The 12,892-nt window shown below is 39.5% G+C and overlaps 2 protein-coding genes across 2 annotated transcripts; both read left to right on the forward strand.

The window, feature by feature from the left end:
- The first annotated feature begins 1,961 nt into the window (after window positions 1-1,961).
- LOC113029425 (C-C motif chemokine 2-like) lies at window positions 1,962-4,127 on the forward strand. The gene is made up of 4 exons (XM_026180287.1): window positions 1,962-2,134; window positions 3,573-3,699; window positions 3,770-3,828; window positions 3,924-4,127. Exons 1-4 carry the CDS (start codon window positions 2,065-2,067, stop codon window positions 3,947-3,949), a joined length of 282 nt encoding a protein of 93 aa, XP_026036072.1. The 5' UTR covers window positions 1,962-2,064; the 3' UTR covers window positions 3,950-4,127.
- Window positions 4,128-5,775: 1,648 nt separating this feature from the next.
- LOC113029421 (eotaxin-like) lies at window positions 5,776-8,336 on the forward strand. The gene is made up of 4 exons (XM_026180284.1): window positions 5,776-5,953; window positions 7,850-7,982; window positions 8,053-8,111; window positions 8,203-8,336. The coding sequence occupies exons 1-4, from the start codon at window positions 5,884-5,886 to the stop codon at window positions 8,226-8,228; spliced, it is 288 nt and encodes a 95-aa protein (XP_026036069.1). The 5' UTR covers window positions 5,776-5,883; the 3' UTR covers window positions 8,229-8,336.
- Window positions 8,337-12,892: the final 4,556 nt, after the last annotated feature.

Raw genomic sequence — 12,892 nt, forward strand, 5'->3', positions numbered from 1 at the left:
TTATGTTGAAAGACTTTCATGACGGGCTTTTTAAGGCAGGTATGTACACTAAACCTTCCTCTTGCTACAAGAAAAATGAGAAAATGGGAAAGACAGCAACACGACTTTAAACAACCTCTAATTATTCCAGTTATGAAGTAGTAATAGATGAGGTAATAACACAAAGTTTCACTTAATTACCAGTTAACAATATAAACCTAACTTAGCCTACAGTTCCGAACACCAGCACCAATCCCTACCCTGATGAGGACTCACATAGTATTGTTTGGATTTTAACTTATGAACACAAAGCTGAACACAAAAAGTTAAGTTACTTCTAGGAGTATGAACAGGTAAAACCTAAGGCTGCACAACTGCCTGTTCATCACTGCCTTTGTTACCTGCTGAAGATCAGCGGCTAGCATGCTCTCAACTTCTTGGCTAGCTTTGTGTTAGCATGTGGTCTGTGCAGATGTTTGCAAAGAGCCCAAGTTACGTTGGCAATTTAATGCAGTTCTTCTGTCCTGGATGCAGTTTGCACTTTTCCATACTTTTGTGCTTTTGTGCAATAAAAATAAAAGTAATCTCCATATCTGTATTCCTCAAAAGCTGTATCACTGTACTGCACCACCAAGTTCCTCCTCCCAAACACAAACTGAAATCAGATGATTGCAGCACAAGTAAACAGAAAGAAAAAAGCATTTTGTTTGCCGATAGCTGCATATAAATCAATATAATTGTAACCGCAAAATAATTACTGAATGTAGTCCATTAACGGGTTACATTGCAGCATTATTGAAAAAATGCAATTCAGTAATGCGGTGTAACATGTTATTTTATAAGCAACTAAAAGATTCCAGAAAGAATGTCATTTGGACAGATGAGACCAAAGTGGGGATTATTGGTGATAATACTCAACACCACATTTGGTGAAAACCAAATACAGCATATAAGCACAAACTCCTCAACTGTCAATCACAGTGGAGGAGCGACTTGAGCTTGTAGCCACAGGACCAGGATCCCTTGCACTTATTGAATCAACCATGACCTCCTCTGTATACGGTCAAATGTGAGGCCATCTGTTTGACAGTTAATGTTTGCCTGAAATTTGATCATGCAACAGGGAAATGAACCCATACACCCAAAAACAGCCATGTCCACAAATTTAGGCAGAAATAAAAGAGCGCTGATGCACGAGGTGGGACGTTAGTAGTGCACATCCTGTGTCAAAAATTTTTGACTTTGCATGTGTGTGGGTTGGAAGATTAACACAGTCGACACAAATACTTTTCTGTCACACACTTCCTCCAGAGCAGAGTGTGAAAGTTACCTGATCATCTGCCAAAAGTACACCTAAATGAAATAAGCAATGAGAGCGTTTCACTACTTTGTAAATGGTAAATGGCCTGTATTTGTATAGCGCTTTACTTAGTCCCTAAGGTCCCCAAAGCGCTTTACACTACATTCAGTCCTCCACACATTCACACACACATTCACACACTGGTGATGGCAGCTACATTGTAGCCACAGCTGCCCTGGGGTGCACTGACAGAGGTCCTTTAGTTTTCAGTGAGACTTTAATGGCTTAAACAAAAGTTTAAGTTGTGGGGATTTATAGATGAAAAATAAGCAGCCAAACATTAACAAATCATGCAAATGTAAATAGATGTGCATCAGGATCGTTAAGAGGCATCATGACGCACGATTATTTTTCACTTGAGGCCTGCAAGAGATAAACACTCACAGTTAGTTAAAATGGAAAAACAATAATCAACGTGTGATTTAGATCCATCATTTGTGACAATACATAAACTGTTTGTATCAATTATTTTGTACACTATATTTAAGTGTCTGCAAACTTTGTGTGTGCTTCTTTGGAAGCTGCGAGTCTGTTGGTGGTTTGAAACACTCAGATCTCCCTGATAAGAGGCGGAGGTCTGAGATGCCACACCATGCACCACAAGGACTTGTTAAAACACGTCATCAGTTGTGCCTGCATGTGTTCCTGCACTTACCAATAAATAACCAAACACGAATCAACTGATATAGTTTCAACCTGATCAGTGAGCCAGACCACCGGTGAAAATGTCTGTGAAGATCCTCTCCATCACTCTCCTCCTGCTCTCAATGTGTGTGTGCTTCAGCTACTCTGCAGGTAACTATGCTCTCACTTTCTAATGGAAAACAAAAAGAATAAAATACATAAAACTGATCACAGCATGACTTTTTCCAACAATGGCTTCTAGCTATTTGTGATGCTGGGGTACACGTCTAACTTTTTGGCGGTTTTATTGGGTATGACCGCTCTGTAAGGACTTGGTTGATTGGTTAAAATTAACAATAATTAAACTATATATATTTTATTTCCAGTGACATTAGAGAATTATGTTTTATGGGGTGTTGCATGCTCGGCATCATTTGCATCGCCCTTTTGACTGTCATAACTCAAACCTTACTATGGTGGCACAGTGTGCAGTGGTTTCTTTCAAGCTAAATCTGTAGCCAGATCTTGATGCAGTTTTCATGGGGGGTTTTTCTGTGAGGGGTGTATACATTGTGACCCATTGGTTAAGTGTGATGGTGTGATCTACAAGCAGGAAATAGTGACACAGAGACACAGAGTATAACATGATATGTTGCAGCTATGGGATAATTCTGTTCAGCGTTCAGCTACCTGCACCTCTTAATTCTGTCTTGTATGATTAAACATTATTAATTTTCAGTATAATCCAGTTTTATTCATATAATATGACATCACAGCAGCAGTCACCTCAAGGTGCTTTAAATTGTGAAGTAAAGATACAATAATACAGATAAAATTATATGACTCCCCATGAGGAAGTAACAGTAAGGAAGTAACCTCCTGCAGAACCAGGGTCAGGGAGGGGCAACCATCTGTAGGGACCTATAGGGTTGAGGGGTAGAAGACAGTACTACAAACATACTGTGAAAGAGATCCAGAGATTTAAAAATGCGTCATTAAACAGAAATTGATGTTTAAACACATAATAAGTGAGACTCTGAAGAAACACTGAGTGCATCATGGGAAGCCACTAACATGTCATGTTTTTCATATAATAACCGTTGCTAGCAAATTAAGCTTAATGTGTTTTCTCATTTTGATCCTCTGGAAAGGAATTTGGTGTGCTGTACTGGAGAATAAAAGCCAGAACAATCTGAGACTTCTGTGAAAAAGTGTTTATGGAAACTTTCTCAGTGATCCAGGAAACAAACACAAAGGAAACGATCACACACCCTCCATTATAGAAATAATAGAAATGTATATAAAGAGAGAGTATTGACAATATGTGATTCACAACCTCAGAACAATGTTCATGCACTGTTTTTATCAGAGACATTAGAAGACAGAAACATGGTTTATTAGTTTTCATATCCTTTTTTGCCTCTCTGTGAGCTTCATTTTCTGTCGAAGTGTAAAAAAAAATGCTTACATTCACATAATTTCAGGTAACATTTGTCTTGTTTTGCGATGTAAGGAGTTTCATCACGTTTTAAACCTGGAGTTAACTTTTGAGTTTCTAATCAGACTTTCTCAGGTCAGATAAATTAGTTTTTAACCTCCTACCTCTCAGGTCCACCTGGTCCTGGAAGTAAACGCCCGTGCTGCGTTAATGTCACCGACATCGATATGAGCCCTGAGGTGGTGGGGGAAACATATCGTGAGCAGGCTGCAAAACCACCCTGTGTGAAGGCTATAATGTAAGTCAGCACACGTTGTCCTACATACAAACATATACAATCTCTATAATTTTCTGTCTTTTATTTCCAGTTTCAACACAGAATATGGACAACTTTGTGCTGATCCGAAAGCTCAGTGGGTCAAAGATCGTAAGTCGTGCTAAAAATAAACACACACAGAAATAAACAATAAAATATTTACAGAGAAAAACTAAAACTACTGCTTGTCTGTTTTTCCTCTCTAGTCACTGCCAAAATGAGGAAGGAGTGAAGTCTGTCTGCTACATCAGTATTTTCAGCATTTCCATCACCTTTAAAGGCTTATTCAAACCAGAGCGCTTTCTCAGCCTGACTGTTTCAAAACATTTTTTTTTGTAGATTAATTTTTACTGTGGAGTAAACCTGTATTTTATTCACGCTGTTGACTTCATTGTTTTTTAATTGATAATTGGGGTTCAGGTTGCTCTGTCTTTTTTTTTTTTTTTTTTTTTTGCTTATTTGTGGATCTCTTTCTTTGCATTGTGTGTTTATGTGAAGAACAATGTGGCTGTGAAAAATAATATAAAAATAAACGTTTAAGCAAATATTTTCCTGCTGTTGTTTCAGTGCCCACCAGACCCTCACAAAATGTCACACACATTGGCGAATGTATTCCACTAGTGCTTTAATTGAGGATGCTCACTGAGTAGACTGTCCAGGTTTTTAATAAACCTTTATCTTTTACCAAAGTTCATGCAGCTGACGAAAGAAAGAAGCAGAATTTTAGCAGATGATATATTACAGCAGTGAGCTTGAACTCTGTGTCAAAGATTCAAGTTGCAGTTATTTATATGTCCTATCACCTTAAATCTTCACTCAAAGACAAGTATCTTTGACAGTGTATATATAGATGTATCATATATAAGAGACAAATATTGTTCCTTTAATTTGTTGGCATTACTAAATTTGGCTCAATGCTTACATATATGTGTAAAAAGCAAATGTACGAGCTGTGATAACTGTGTCTGATAGAATGAAGAGTAGACTGATATATTAAATATTCCTTTATTGGGTGAGAAAATCAGACCATGTCATAACTGCTTTAAGTCATACTGAAAATCCAGATATGTGGAGGTATATGCAGCATGCGAACGCACAACCCTATCCATGAGGTGCAGGAAAAGGTACCTTGACTTTCTGCAATAAACACTTCTGGAACTTTGAACCAATGAGACCAGAGAAGACAGTTTTTAGCTATAATACACAGCATCACATCTATTGAAACTAAACACAGCGGGTGAGCACAAATAGAGCACAGCAACCACAGGAACAGTATTTCAGGGTCAAATGTGAGGCCATCTGTCAGAAAGTTTATGCTTGGCCTGTTGGGTCATAAACGGGGAAATGAACCCAAGTACCCCAAACAGCCATGCCCTTATATTTAAGCCTAAATAAAAGAAATAGAACGTCTAATGCAGCTATGAGGGGGGAAATTAGCAATGCATACACAAACCATTTAACATGTGATGTATTTAGTCTGTGTTAGAAACTGTTGATCTTTGCAAGTGTGTGTTGGAAGATAAAGACAGTCGACATGATCACATTTCTGTCACACATTTCCTGCAGAGCAGAGTGTGAAACTTATCTGATCATCTGCCAAAAGTTAACATAAATAAAATAAACAGTAAAAGTGAGTTCTTTTGTGTTTTCAGGGGTAAAACAGCTTGATGCAAACAAGAAACAATTAAATTTAAATTACGAGCAGAAGTCGTGGGAATTTATAAGAAAAAATAAGCAGCATAAAAGTCAGCCAGTCATGCAAATGTTAATAGATGTACATATAGGCTATTTAGGGAAACCATGAATCACTGAAGAACAGAAGTCAGTGGGTGATTTAGATTCATCACTCATTACAATGCACAAACCGTTGTTCTCAATCATCAGGCTCTATCATAATCATCACCATATTTGAGTGTCTTTGAACTTCGTGTATATGAGGCTGTTTCTCAGAAAGATCTCAGTGAGGTGTTGATAGGTTGAAATACTGAATTCTTCCTGATAAGAGGGGGAGGTGTGATATGCCACACCCAGCACACAAATACACAGACCTATAATCACACCTCATCAGTTGTGCCTGCATGTGTTCCTGCACTTACCAATAAATAACCAAACACAAATCAACTCGTAGATTTTGACTCTGATCAGTGAGCCAGACCACCGGTGAAAATGACTGTGAAGATCCTCTCCATCACTCTCCTCCTGCTCTCGGTGTGTGTGTGCTGCCACTCCTCTGAAGGTAACTGTGCTCTTACTTTTCTACAGAAAAATGAGGGAAAAAAAGAGATAAAATAGATCATTTGATCGCAGCAATGACTATCTCCAACAATGGCTGCTGCCTGTTTGTGAATAAGGTTCACTTCTGACATTTTGGTGTTTTATTGGGCAGGACCACTGTGTAAAGACCACAAACCTTTACATCAGTCATATTCTGGTATCTGCTCAGTCTATAATTGTGACATTTTTTATCCAGCATTCACACTCGACTTCTACCCACCAAGCATTCCTGGAAGCTGTTTTCTGGGCTAAGTTTTGTTAGTCAGTCATGGCATTTTAAAAGGCGTCCTTTACATCGACATTTAGAAGAAGTCTTGGAGATTTCCTTTTTTTTTAAGTACAACATTCACCTGACTTTTGTGTTCGATTGCTGGACTGACTGACAGCCACACCATATCCATTCCCGCTATACTGCTTACCATTAACAATGTTTGTACTATTTATGTTTTCTACTTTTGTTTTCTGTCACTTATGGGGTTATGTCTCACGCTGCGTTGCATGCCAGGCATATGTTGACACTTAAACTATCATAACTGCCAACTTATTAGTGTAGCACAGTTGGTGCAGTGGTTTCCTTCGAACAAATTCACTCTGTAACTACATCTCACTGCTTCATTTTAGTTTTTAGCAAAGTCATCATTTCAGTGGGTTTTTGGAGGGGTGCATACATTGTGACTCATTGCATAAGGCATGAAAGCAGAAAATGAGAGAGACACAGAGAGAGTATAAGATAATATCTTGCAGCTACGGGACAGTATTTTTCACCATTCAGTTATCAGCACATCTGAACTTTGAAATCTATGATTAAACATTTGATATATTAATCATTGTTAATAAATGGAGCTTAATGTTGGTTCCTATTCTCATCCCCTGTAAAAGAAATCAACATGCTTTGTTTGCAAATAATAACAAAAAAAGCAATTTAAGGCAGAATCAGTTTGGATTTGTTTGGTACAGCAGATTTCATCTTCAGAACATAAAGACAATGTTTCCCAACCGTTCATATTTCTATTTGATTCAATTTGGTTAAGAAAATAAATATAAGTAAAAATTCATCCTTGCAAAATTCCAGGAACCAGATTCCAGATGATATCTCCAAATGTTGGATCAAGTCTCGCCTCTGTTAAAATATATTTATGGAAACTTTCTGAGTGATCCTGATAACAGCACAAAGCAAACAGTGACGTACCGTCTGTTATTAACATAAGAACATTGAGAATATGTTCTCTATCATACCAAGACTGTCTCCACTCAGTTACATATTCGATATGTAAGACGTATGACTCCCCTTTGGTCACGGCGTGTGGATATTTCAACGTAATCCACCTTTCTCTATCATATCGAGACTATCTGTCCAGCTTCAGGCTGCTTGGAGACGCGTTCTGATCAAACCATCACTGATTTCATGTCTATGCAGCTATTTCATAGGTATGCTGTGGAGCATGGGCAGGCTAGCCGGAGTTTCTTTAAGAAATATCCACATGCTGCACAAATAGGAGTATGTAATATGCTTTTTTAATCAGAGACATTTCAAGACAGAAACATTCTTTAAAATCTGTGCAAGAGCCCTGCAACAGCTAAACTTAATTCTGGGCCAAAGTTGGATTGGTTTTCATTCATTTTTTCTTTGAATCCCAACGACTATAAAAATCAAAGTTAATTAACATAATGCCAAAACTGCCTAAAAAGTGCTTGAGGGTCCCCAAGTGATGAGAACATTGATTTGTTCCACTTACTTGTTGATTGATTTGGACAAAAAAATGCCTGTGCACTGTAACATAATTTCAGGTCACATATTAAAAGTCATCTTCTGTTTAGTGATATAAGACAAATCAGTTTTTAACCTTTTATCTCTCAGATACTCGAGTCCGTGGACCTGGAAGAATCCGCCCGTGCTGCGTTGGCGTCGACAAAGACAATATGACTGCTGAGGTGGTGGGAGAAACATATCGTGAGCAGGCTGCAAGAGGACACTGTGTGAAGGCTATAATGTAAGTCAGCACTTGTTGTCCTACATACAAACATATACAATCTCTATAATTTTCTGTCTTTTTTTTCCAGTTTTAACACAAAAAAGGGACAACTTTGTGCTGATCCAAAAGCTCAGTGGGTCAAAGATCGTAAGTCGTGCTAAAAGAAACACACAGAAATAAATGCAAAGTATTTACAGAGAAAAACTGAAGCTGCTGCTTGTCTGTTTTTCCTCTCTAGTCACTGCCAAAATGAGGAAGGTGTGAAGTCTGTCTGCTGCATCAGTATTTTCATCACCTTTGAAGGCTTATTCAAACCAGAGCGCTTTCTCAGCCTGACTGTTTTAAAACATTAATTGATCAGGTTTTATTTGTCTTTTGTTTTTTGTGTTTTTTTTTCTTATTTGTGAATCTCTTTCTGTGCATTATGTGTTTATGTGAAGCACAATGTGGCTGTGAAAAACAATACAAAAATAAACTTTTGTATTATTGAGCAAATATTTTCCTGCTGTTGTTTGAATCGCCTATTGCATTCCACTTGTGTTTCAACTGAGGATGCTCGCTGAGCAACACTGTCCAGGTTTTTTATAAAACTTTTACCCAAGTTCATGCGGCCCACGATGAACATAAGTGGGTCGGCCCAGTGAAAAATCTTATTATATGAAAAAAGCACAATGAAAAACTTCATCTCAGTTTGCCAGTATGTTAAAGAAATACTCCTTTAGTTAATCAATAAAATGTATCAGCACAATTCTCCAGACAGAAAAGTTTTGTTATTTCACAGAAAATATCTTATTTTTTTCTCTTTTTTTGTTCCTCTGGACCCATTGTGAAAAAGAAATTTCTATAGTAGTCTTTTCTTTAAATGTTTGTCTGCTTCTTAACTACTTTGATGTAGCATGAACGGCCATGGGCAGGTCTGTGACAGAAGACCTGGAATTTTTGTTGTGCAGACTCTTCCTCTGGGACTCATGTTGAAGATCATGGGATCGAACATTTAAACTGAGGGGTGTTACAGCCCAAAGCTGCTGGGCCCCTTCCTTTGGTTAATCGTTTTTGTTATAATTAGCTTACGCAGCCCCCTCCTGGAGATGGCTGGACCTTCTCAGGCTGCCTTCCTAACCCAACTGCTCCAACCACAGCAGAGCTACTTATAAACTCACCTTTCTATCAGTTTCATTTTGTTTAACTGCATATTCTATCCCTGAGATATCTCCATATAAGAAAAAGTCGAATTTTAGAATTTTAGCAGACAGCAAGATATATACCAGGCAACCAAGCTCTCCTCATCACAGAAACTTGCTCACACAGCACACTATAAGACACAGGGCTAAATGTCCAACTTGCTTGGAAGCTGGAAGTTGGTCGGGCTGCTGGTCTGGACGGGTCCCAATTTATAGCCTCATTTAGTTTTCCACCAATGTTCAGCCTCCACCTGCAGCTTACACAAGCGCAAACAACACAGAGAAAGAACAGCACCACCCTCAGGTGTGAGGAACTCAAACAACACATGACCTAGGTCATAACAGATGACACAAAACTTTTTTGTCAGTAACATATCTGAAGTCATTCTACTCTGCAAGGCCATCAAAGAACTAACATGCAGTTGTTAGTTGCTTGAAGTTTGGGAGGGTGAACATCTTAAGAGGCATGATCAGGTAAACTACAGCACAGATTCTTTTCCATACAGGGGAGAGTTTAGCTCTTTGCTTTCAATCACTGCAAAACCACCACATGTCAGCCCTTCTGGTGGTATGGTTAACAAACCAGTCCTTGTGGTGAAGGCTACTGCCTTGTGTCACATCATAGATGTACCAGCTTAAGCCATGCAGTCCCGACATTGCCGATTCCTGTAAAAACAGGTGCTATTACTTGGATAGTATTTAGCATTTGGAGGGGTTTGTGGTTATTTATTGCTAAGTGCAGGAACATCCGAAGGCAGGGCTAATGCTATTTTTTATAGGTCTGTGTAGTTCAGTGTGCATCCACCCCTTATCAGTGAGACTTTAATATTTTCAAACCACCAACATCATGCTGAGAGTGGGTTTCAAGTAAGATATTTGTATATTATTCATATCGCCATATAGCCCAATTCACCTGTGCAGGGGCTCAGCTGGTTTGGTGGACGGAAGGATCGGCCTGGTGTAACTGGCTCCCGATGTGGACGTAACCAATAAAGGACGACGGAAGAGCCGCAGCGTTTGTGGGGTGTGGAAAACTTTCTGTGCACTTGCCCCAGATGGAGCAGCCACAGCCATAGCCAGTTAGTTTTTCGGGCATGTGTGTGAAGCGCCGAGTGTATTGAAGAAGAGTTCTTGTTATTGCAATTATTAGTTAGGACTTGAGAGTCTTTGTATTTTTTTATTCATTATTTATGTTAATCAGAATCAAAATCAAAGAAACTTTATTTATCCCCAAGGGGCAATTAAGATACAACAGAGCAGCATGACATTAAAAATAAGGTCAGGGCATAAACAGGTAATAAGAGATAAAAAATACTTAAATTATACAGTATATACACCGTTTTAAAATTAAAGTGACTGAATAAGTGAACAAATAACTGTAGTGACTAAAAGTGAATATCGTATTTCCCGGACTACAGAGCGCACCTGAATATTAGCCGCACAAGCTAAAATCAGGGGAAAATCCTGTTTTGTACATACCTTAGCCGCACCTGACTAAAAGCCGCAGGTGTTTCAATGTTGACTCATTATGTAAGAGAATATGCACAAAGAGAATTGTCAGGAAAGAGATGGCTGTTTGGAGACATCACTTTTATTAATATTTTGAAAAACAAGTTATGGGTGCATATTTGCATAATTTTTTAGGTATATGTACAAGTAGCGGTAATTACAAGTACGAAACATGTACTGTGCTTCATAAATGAGTAACAAATGTAGTACATAACAATAACCTACAGCACACCAGAAAAATAGATTCGGCCTACCTTTTAGGCTCAGGTGCAGTGACACGGCTTTAACAAGAAGAAAAGTCAGTCATTCACCATCATCTTCCTGCGCACTAAAACCACCAAAGTCCTCTTCTCCAGTGTCGGAAACAAACAGGCTCAGGGTGGCTTAGTCATCCACTCTCCGCTTCTCTCCTTCGTTGTCACTTTCAAAACCAACCAAACAAATCCTCTTTGTCAGTGTCAGAGTCGAACACCCTCAGAAGGGCCGTGGCGGTGTCCTCCTCTCCATCATGCAACAGTCCAGCCCTTCGAAATCCGTTGGTGATCGTGGATGTTTTCACACTTTTCCACGCTGTCAGAATCCAATGGTGGAGTTGAGCATAACTTGCTTTTCGCAAGTTTATCGCCGCTCGTCATCCACACCTCCCGCTGAACGCGTAGCGCTACTTTGAAGTTTGCTTTTCGCGCTACTTCGTACGGCACTACGTTGCCTGGCGGATGGACATGTGACCAACATACCACTCTTGAACCCCGATCCTTCCGCCAGGCAACGTAGTGCCGTACAACAGCGGAACAAACAAAACAAATCCGCTCAAGGACAATCCTTAGAAAAGCCGCACCTGACTAAAAGCCGCAGGGTTCAAAGCTTGTGCAAAAAGTAGCGGCTTATAGCCCGACAATTACGGTATATAAAAAGAGTGTAGAGTAGTTTATGTTTCTGGTGTGGGAAATGGTCTTATTGGCTGGAGTTAAAAAGCAGAGTGGCTTTGGGGACAAATATGGCTCTCCTCCTCTCAGTCCTGCAGGAAATGCAGCGGAGGTGTCGCCCAGAGGGCTGTTTTGATGGTATATATATATAAATCTATCAGTCGCTTGTTGTAAGATTCAGATAATTATTTTTTAAAAGCTAAATATTTTAAATGAGAATAAGAAAGAAAAGTATTTCTTTGTGCCCCCCTCTCCCTGTTAATGCCCTACCTGGCCCCCTGGCAACACTTTGCTAGACCCGCCCCTGCACAGTTACCAGCTGTCAGCTACTTAGAAAAGGATCCTGGTGTTATTTGTCTCTCAGAAACAGTTCATAACTTCCCCTCAACTCATTCATGTCACCTCAAAGGTAAACCTGTTTCTCCATCACCTGTTCAGCTCTGATGATTCAGTAAGGACATCTCCTGGTTTCATCTTCATGTTTCCCTCTCACCAGATATCCAAACCGACCAGCAGCTTTTACAGCTGTGGCTCCAGCAAACATCGGCTGATACTAGAAATTAACATAAAATAAATTTAAACAACAGCTGATCAAGCTTAAACGTGCTGCTGTTGTTTAGCGCGACATCCGCTGGTTTCCTCTTTCTGGCGCAAAGTGGGCGATAAACAAACAAGAGAGAAAAGCCGATCAGCTGATCATTGATCAGTTTCATGATTGAAGTAGAAAAAGGAGAGGGAGGGGGGAGAATGAGAGAAGAAGAAACAGCTGACAGCATAAAGACGCAGACTAAATCCAGCTTTGTGTCTTTTTCCATTCTAGCTGAAGTCCGGGACAAACTGTGTTCCTTTTCACCTCAATACGAAACGCGTAATATTTTCTCTGAATACGGAACGATTGCGTTTTTTATGGGATGGCTGGCAATTCTAATCAGCTTCAGAATCAGAATCAGAATACTTTATTAATCCCGAAGGAAATTAGGGTTACAGCAGGCAGCATGGCGCATGTGCACTTACAAAGGAACCTTCTGACCAACTTTACACAAACATCACATTGGGGAGACATGTCAGAAAGGTAGGCTGATAGGGAAAAAAACAAAACAACGAAAATACATAACATGAGGTAAGAGGAGGAGAAAAAAAACTCCACTCAGACTGAGCTCCTAGTGGGAGAACAGTTTGATAACAGAAAAAACACCTCAGCACAAAAAGCACATGACTATCAATACACCATAGAAACACAAGACAAGCAACAGGGGCGGGTAAAGGGTCAGAGAGAGCCGGTGTAGACAGCGCATCCGGTCCTGCAGCATGT

This window comes from Astatotilapia calliptera, chromosome 9, assembly GCF_900246225.1.
Source record: "Astatotilapia calliptera chromosome 9, fAstCal1.2, whole genome shotgun sequence".
NCBI lineage: Eukaryota > Metazoa > Chordata > Actinopteri > Cichliformes > Cichlidae > Astatotilapia > Astatotilapia calliptera.

Coding starts and splice junctions, on each gene's coding strand:
- LOC113029425 (XM_026180287.1), top strand. CDS start 2,065: ATGTCTGTGAAGATCCTCTCCATCACTCTCCTCCTGCTCTCAATGTGT. Junction 3,700..3,769: donor CCCTGTGTGAAGGCTATAAT/GTAAGTCAGCAC, acceptor TTTTATTTCCAG/TTTCAACACAGAATATGGAC. Junction 3,829..3,923: donor AGCTCAGTGGGTCAAAGATC/GTAAGTCGTGCT, acceptor TTTCCTCTCTAG/TCACTGCCAAAATGAGGAAG.
- LOC113029421 (XM_026180284.1), top strand. CDS start 5,884: ATGACTGTGAAGATCCTCTCCATCACTCTCCTCCTGCTCTCGGTGTGT. Junction 5,954..7,849: donor GTGCTGCCACTCCTCTGAAG/GTAACTGTGCTC, acceptor TTTATCTCTCAG/ATACTCGAGTCCGTGGACCT. Junction 7,983..8,052: donor CACTGTGTGAAGGCTATAAT/GTAAGTCAGCAC, acceptor TTTTTTTTCCAG/TTTTAACACAAAAAAGGGAC.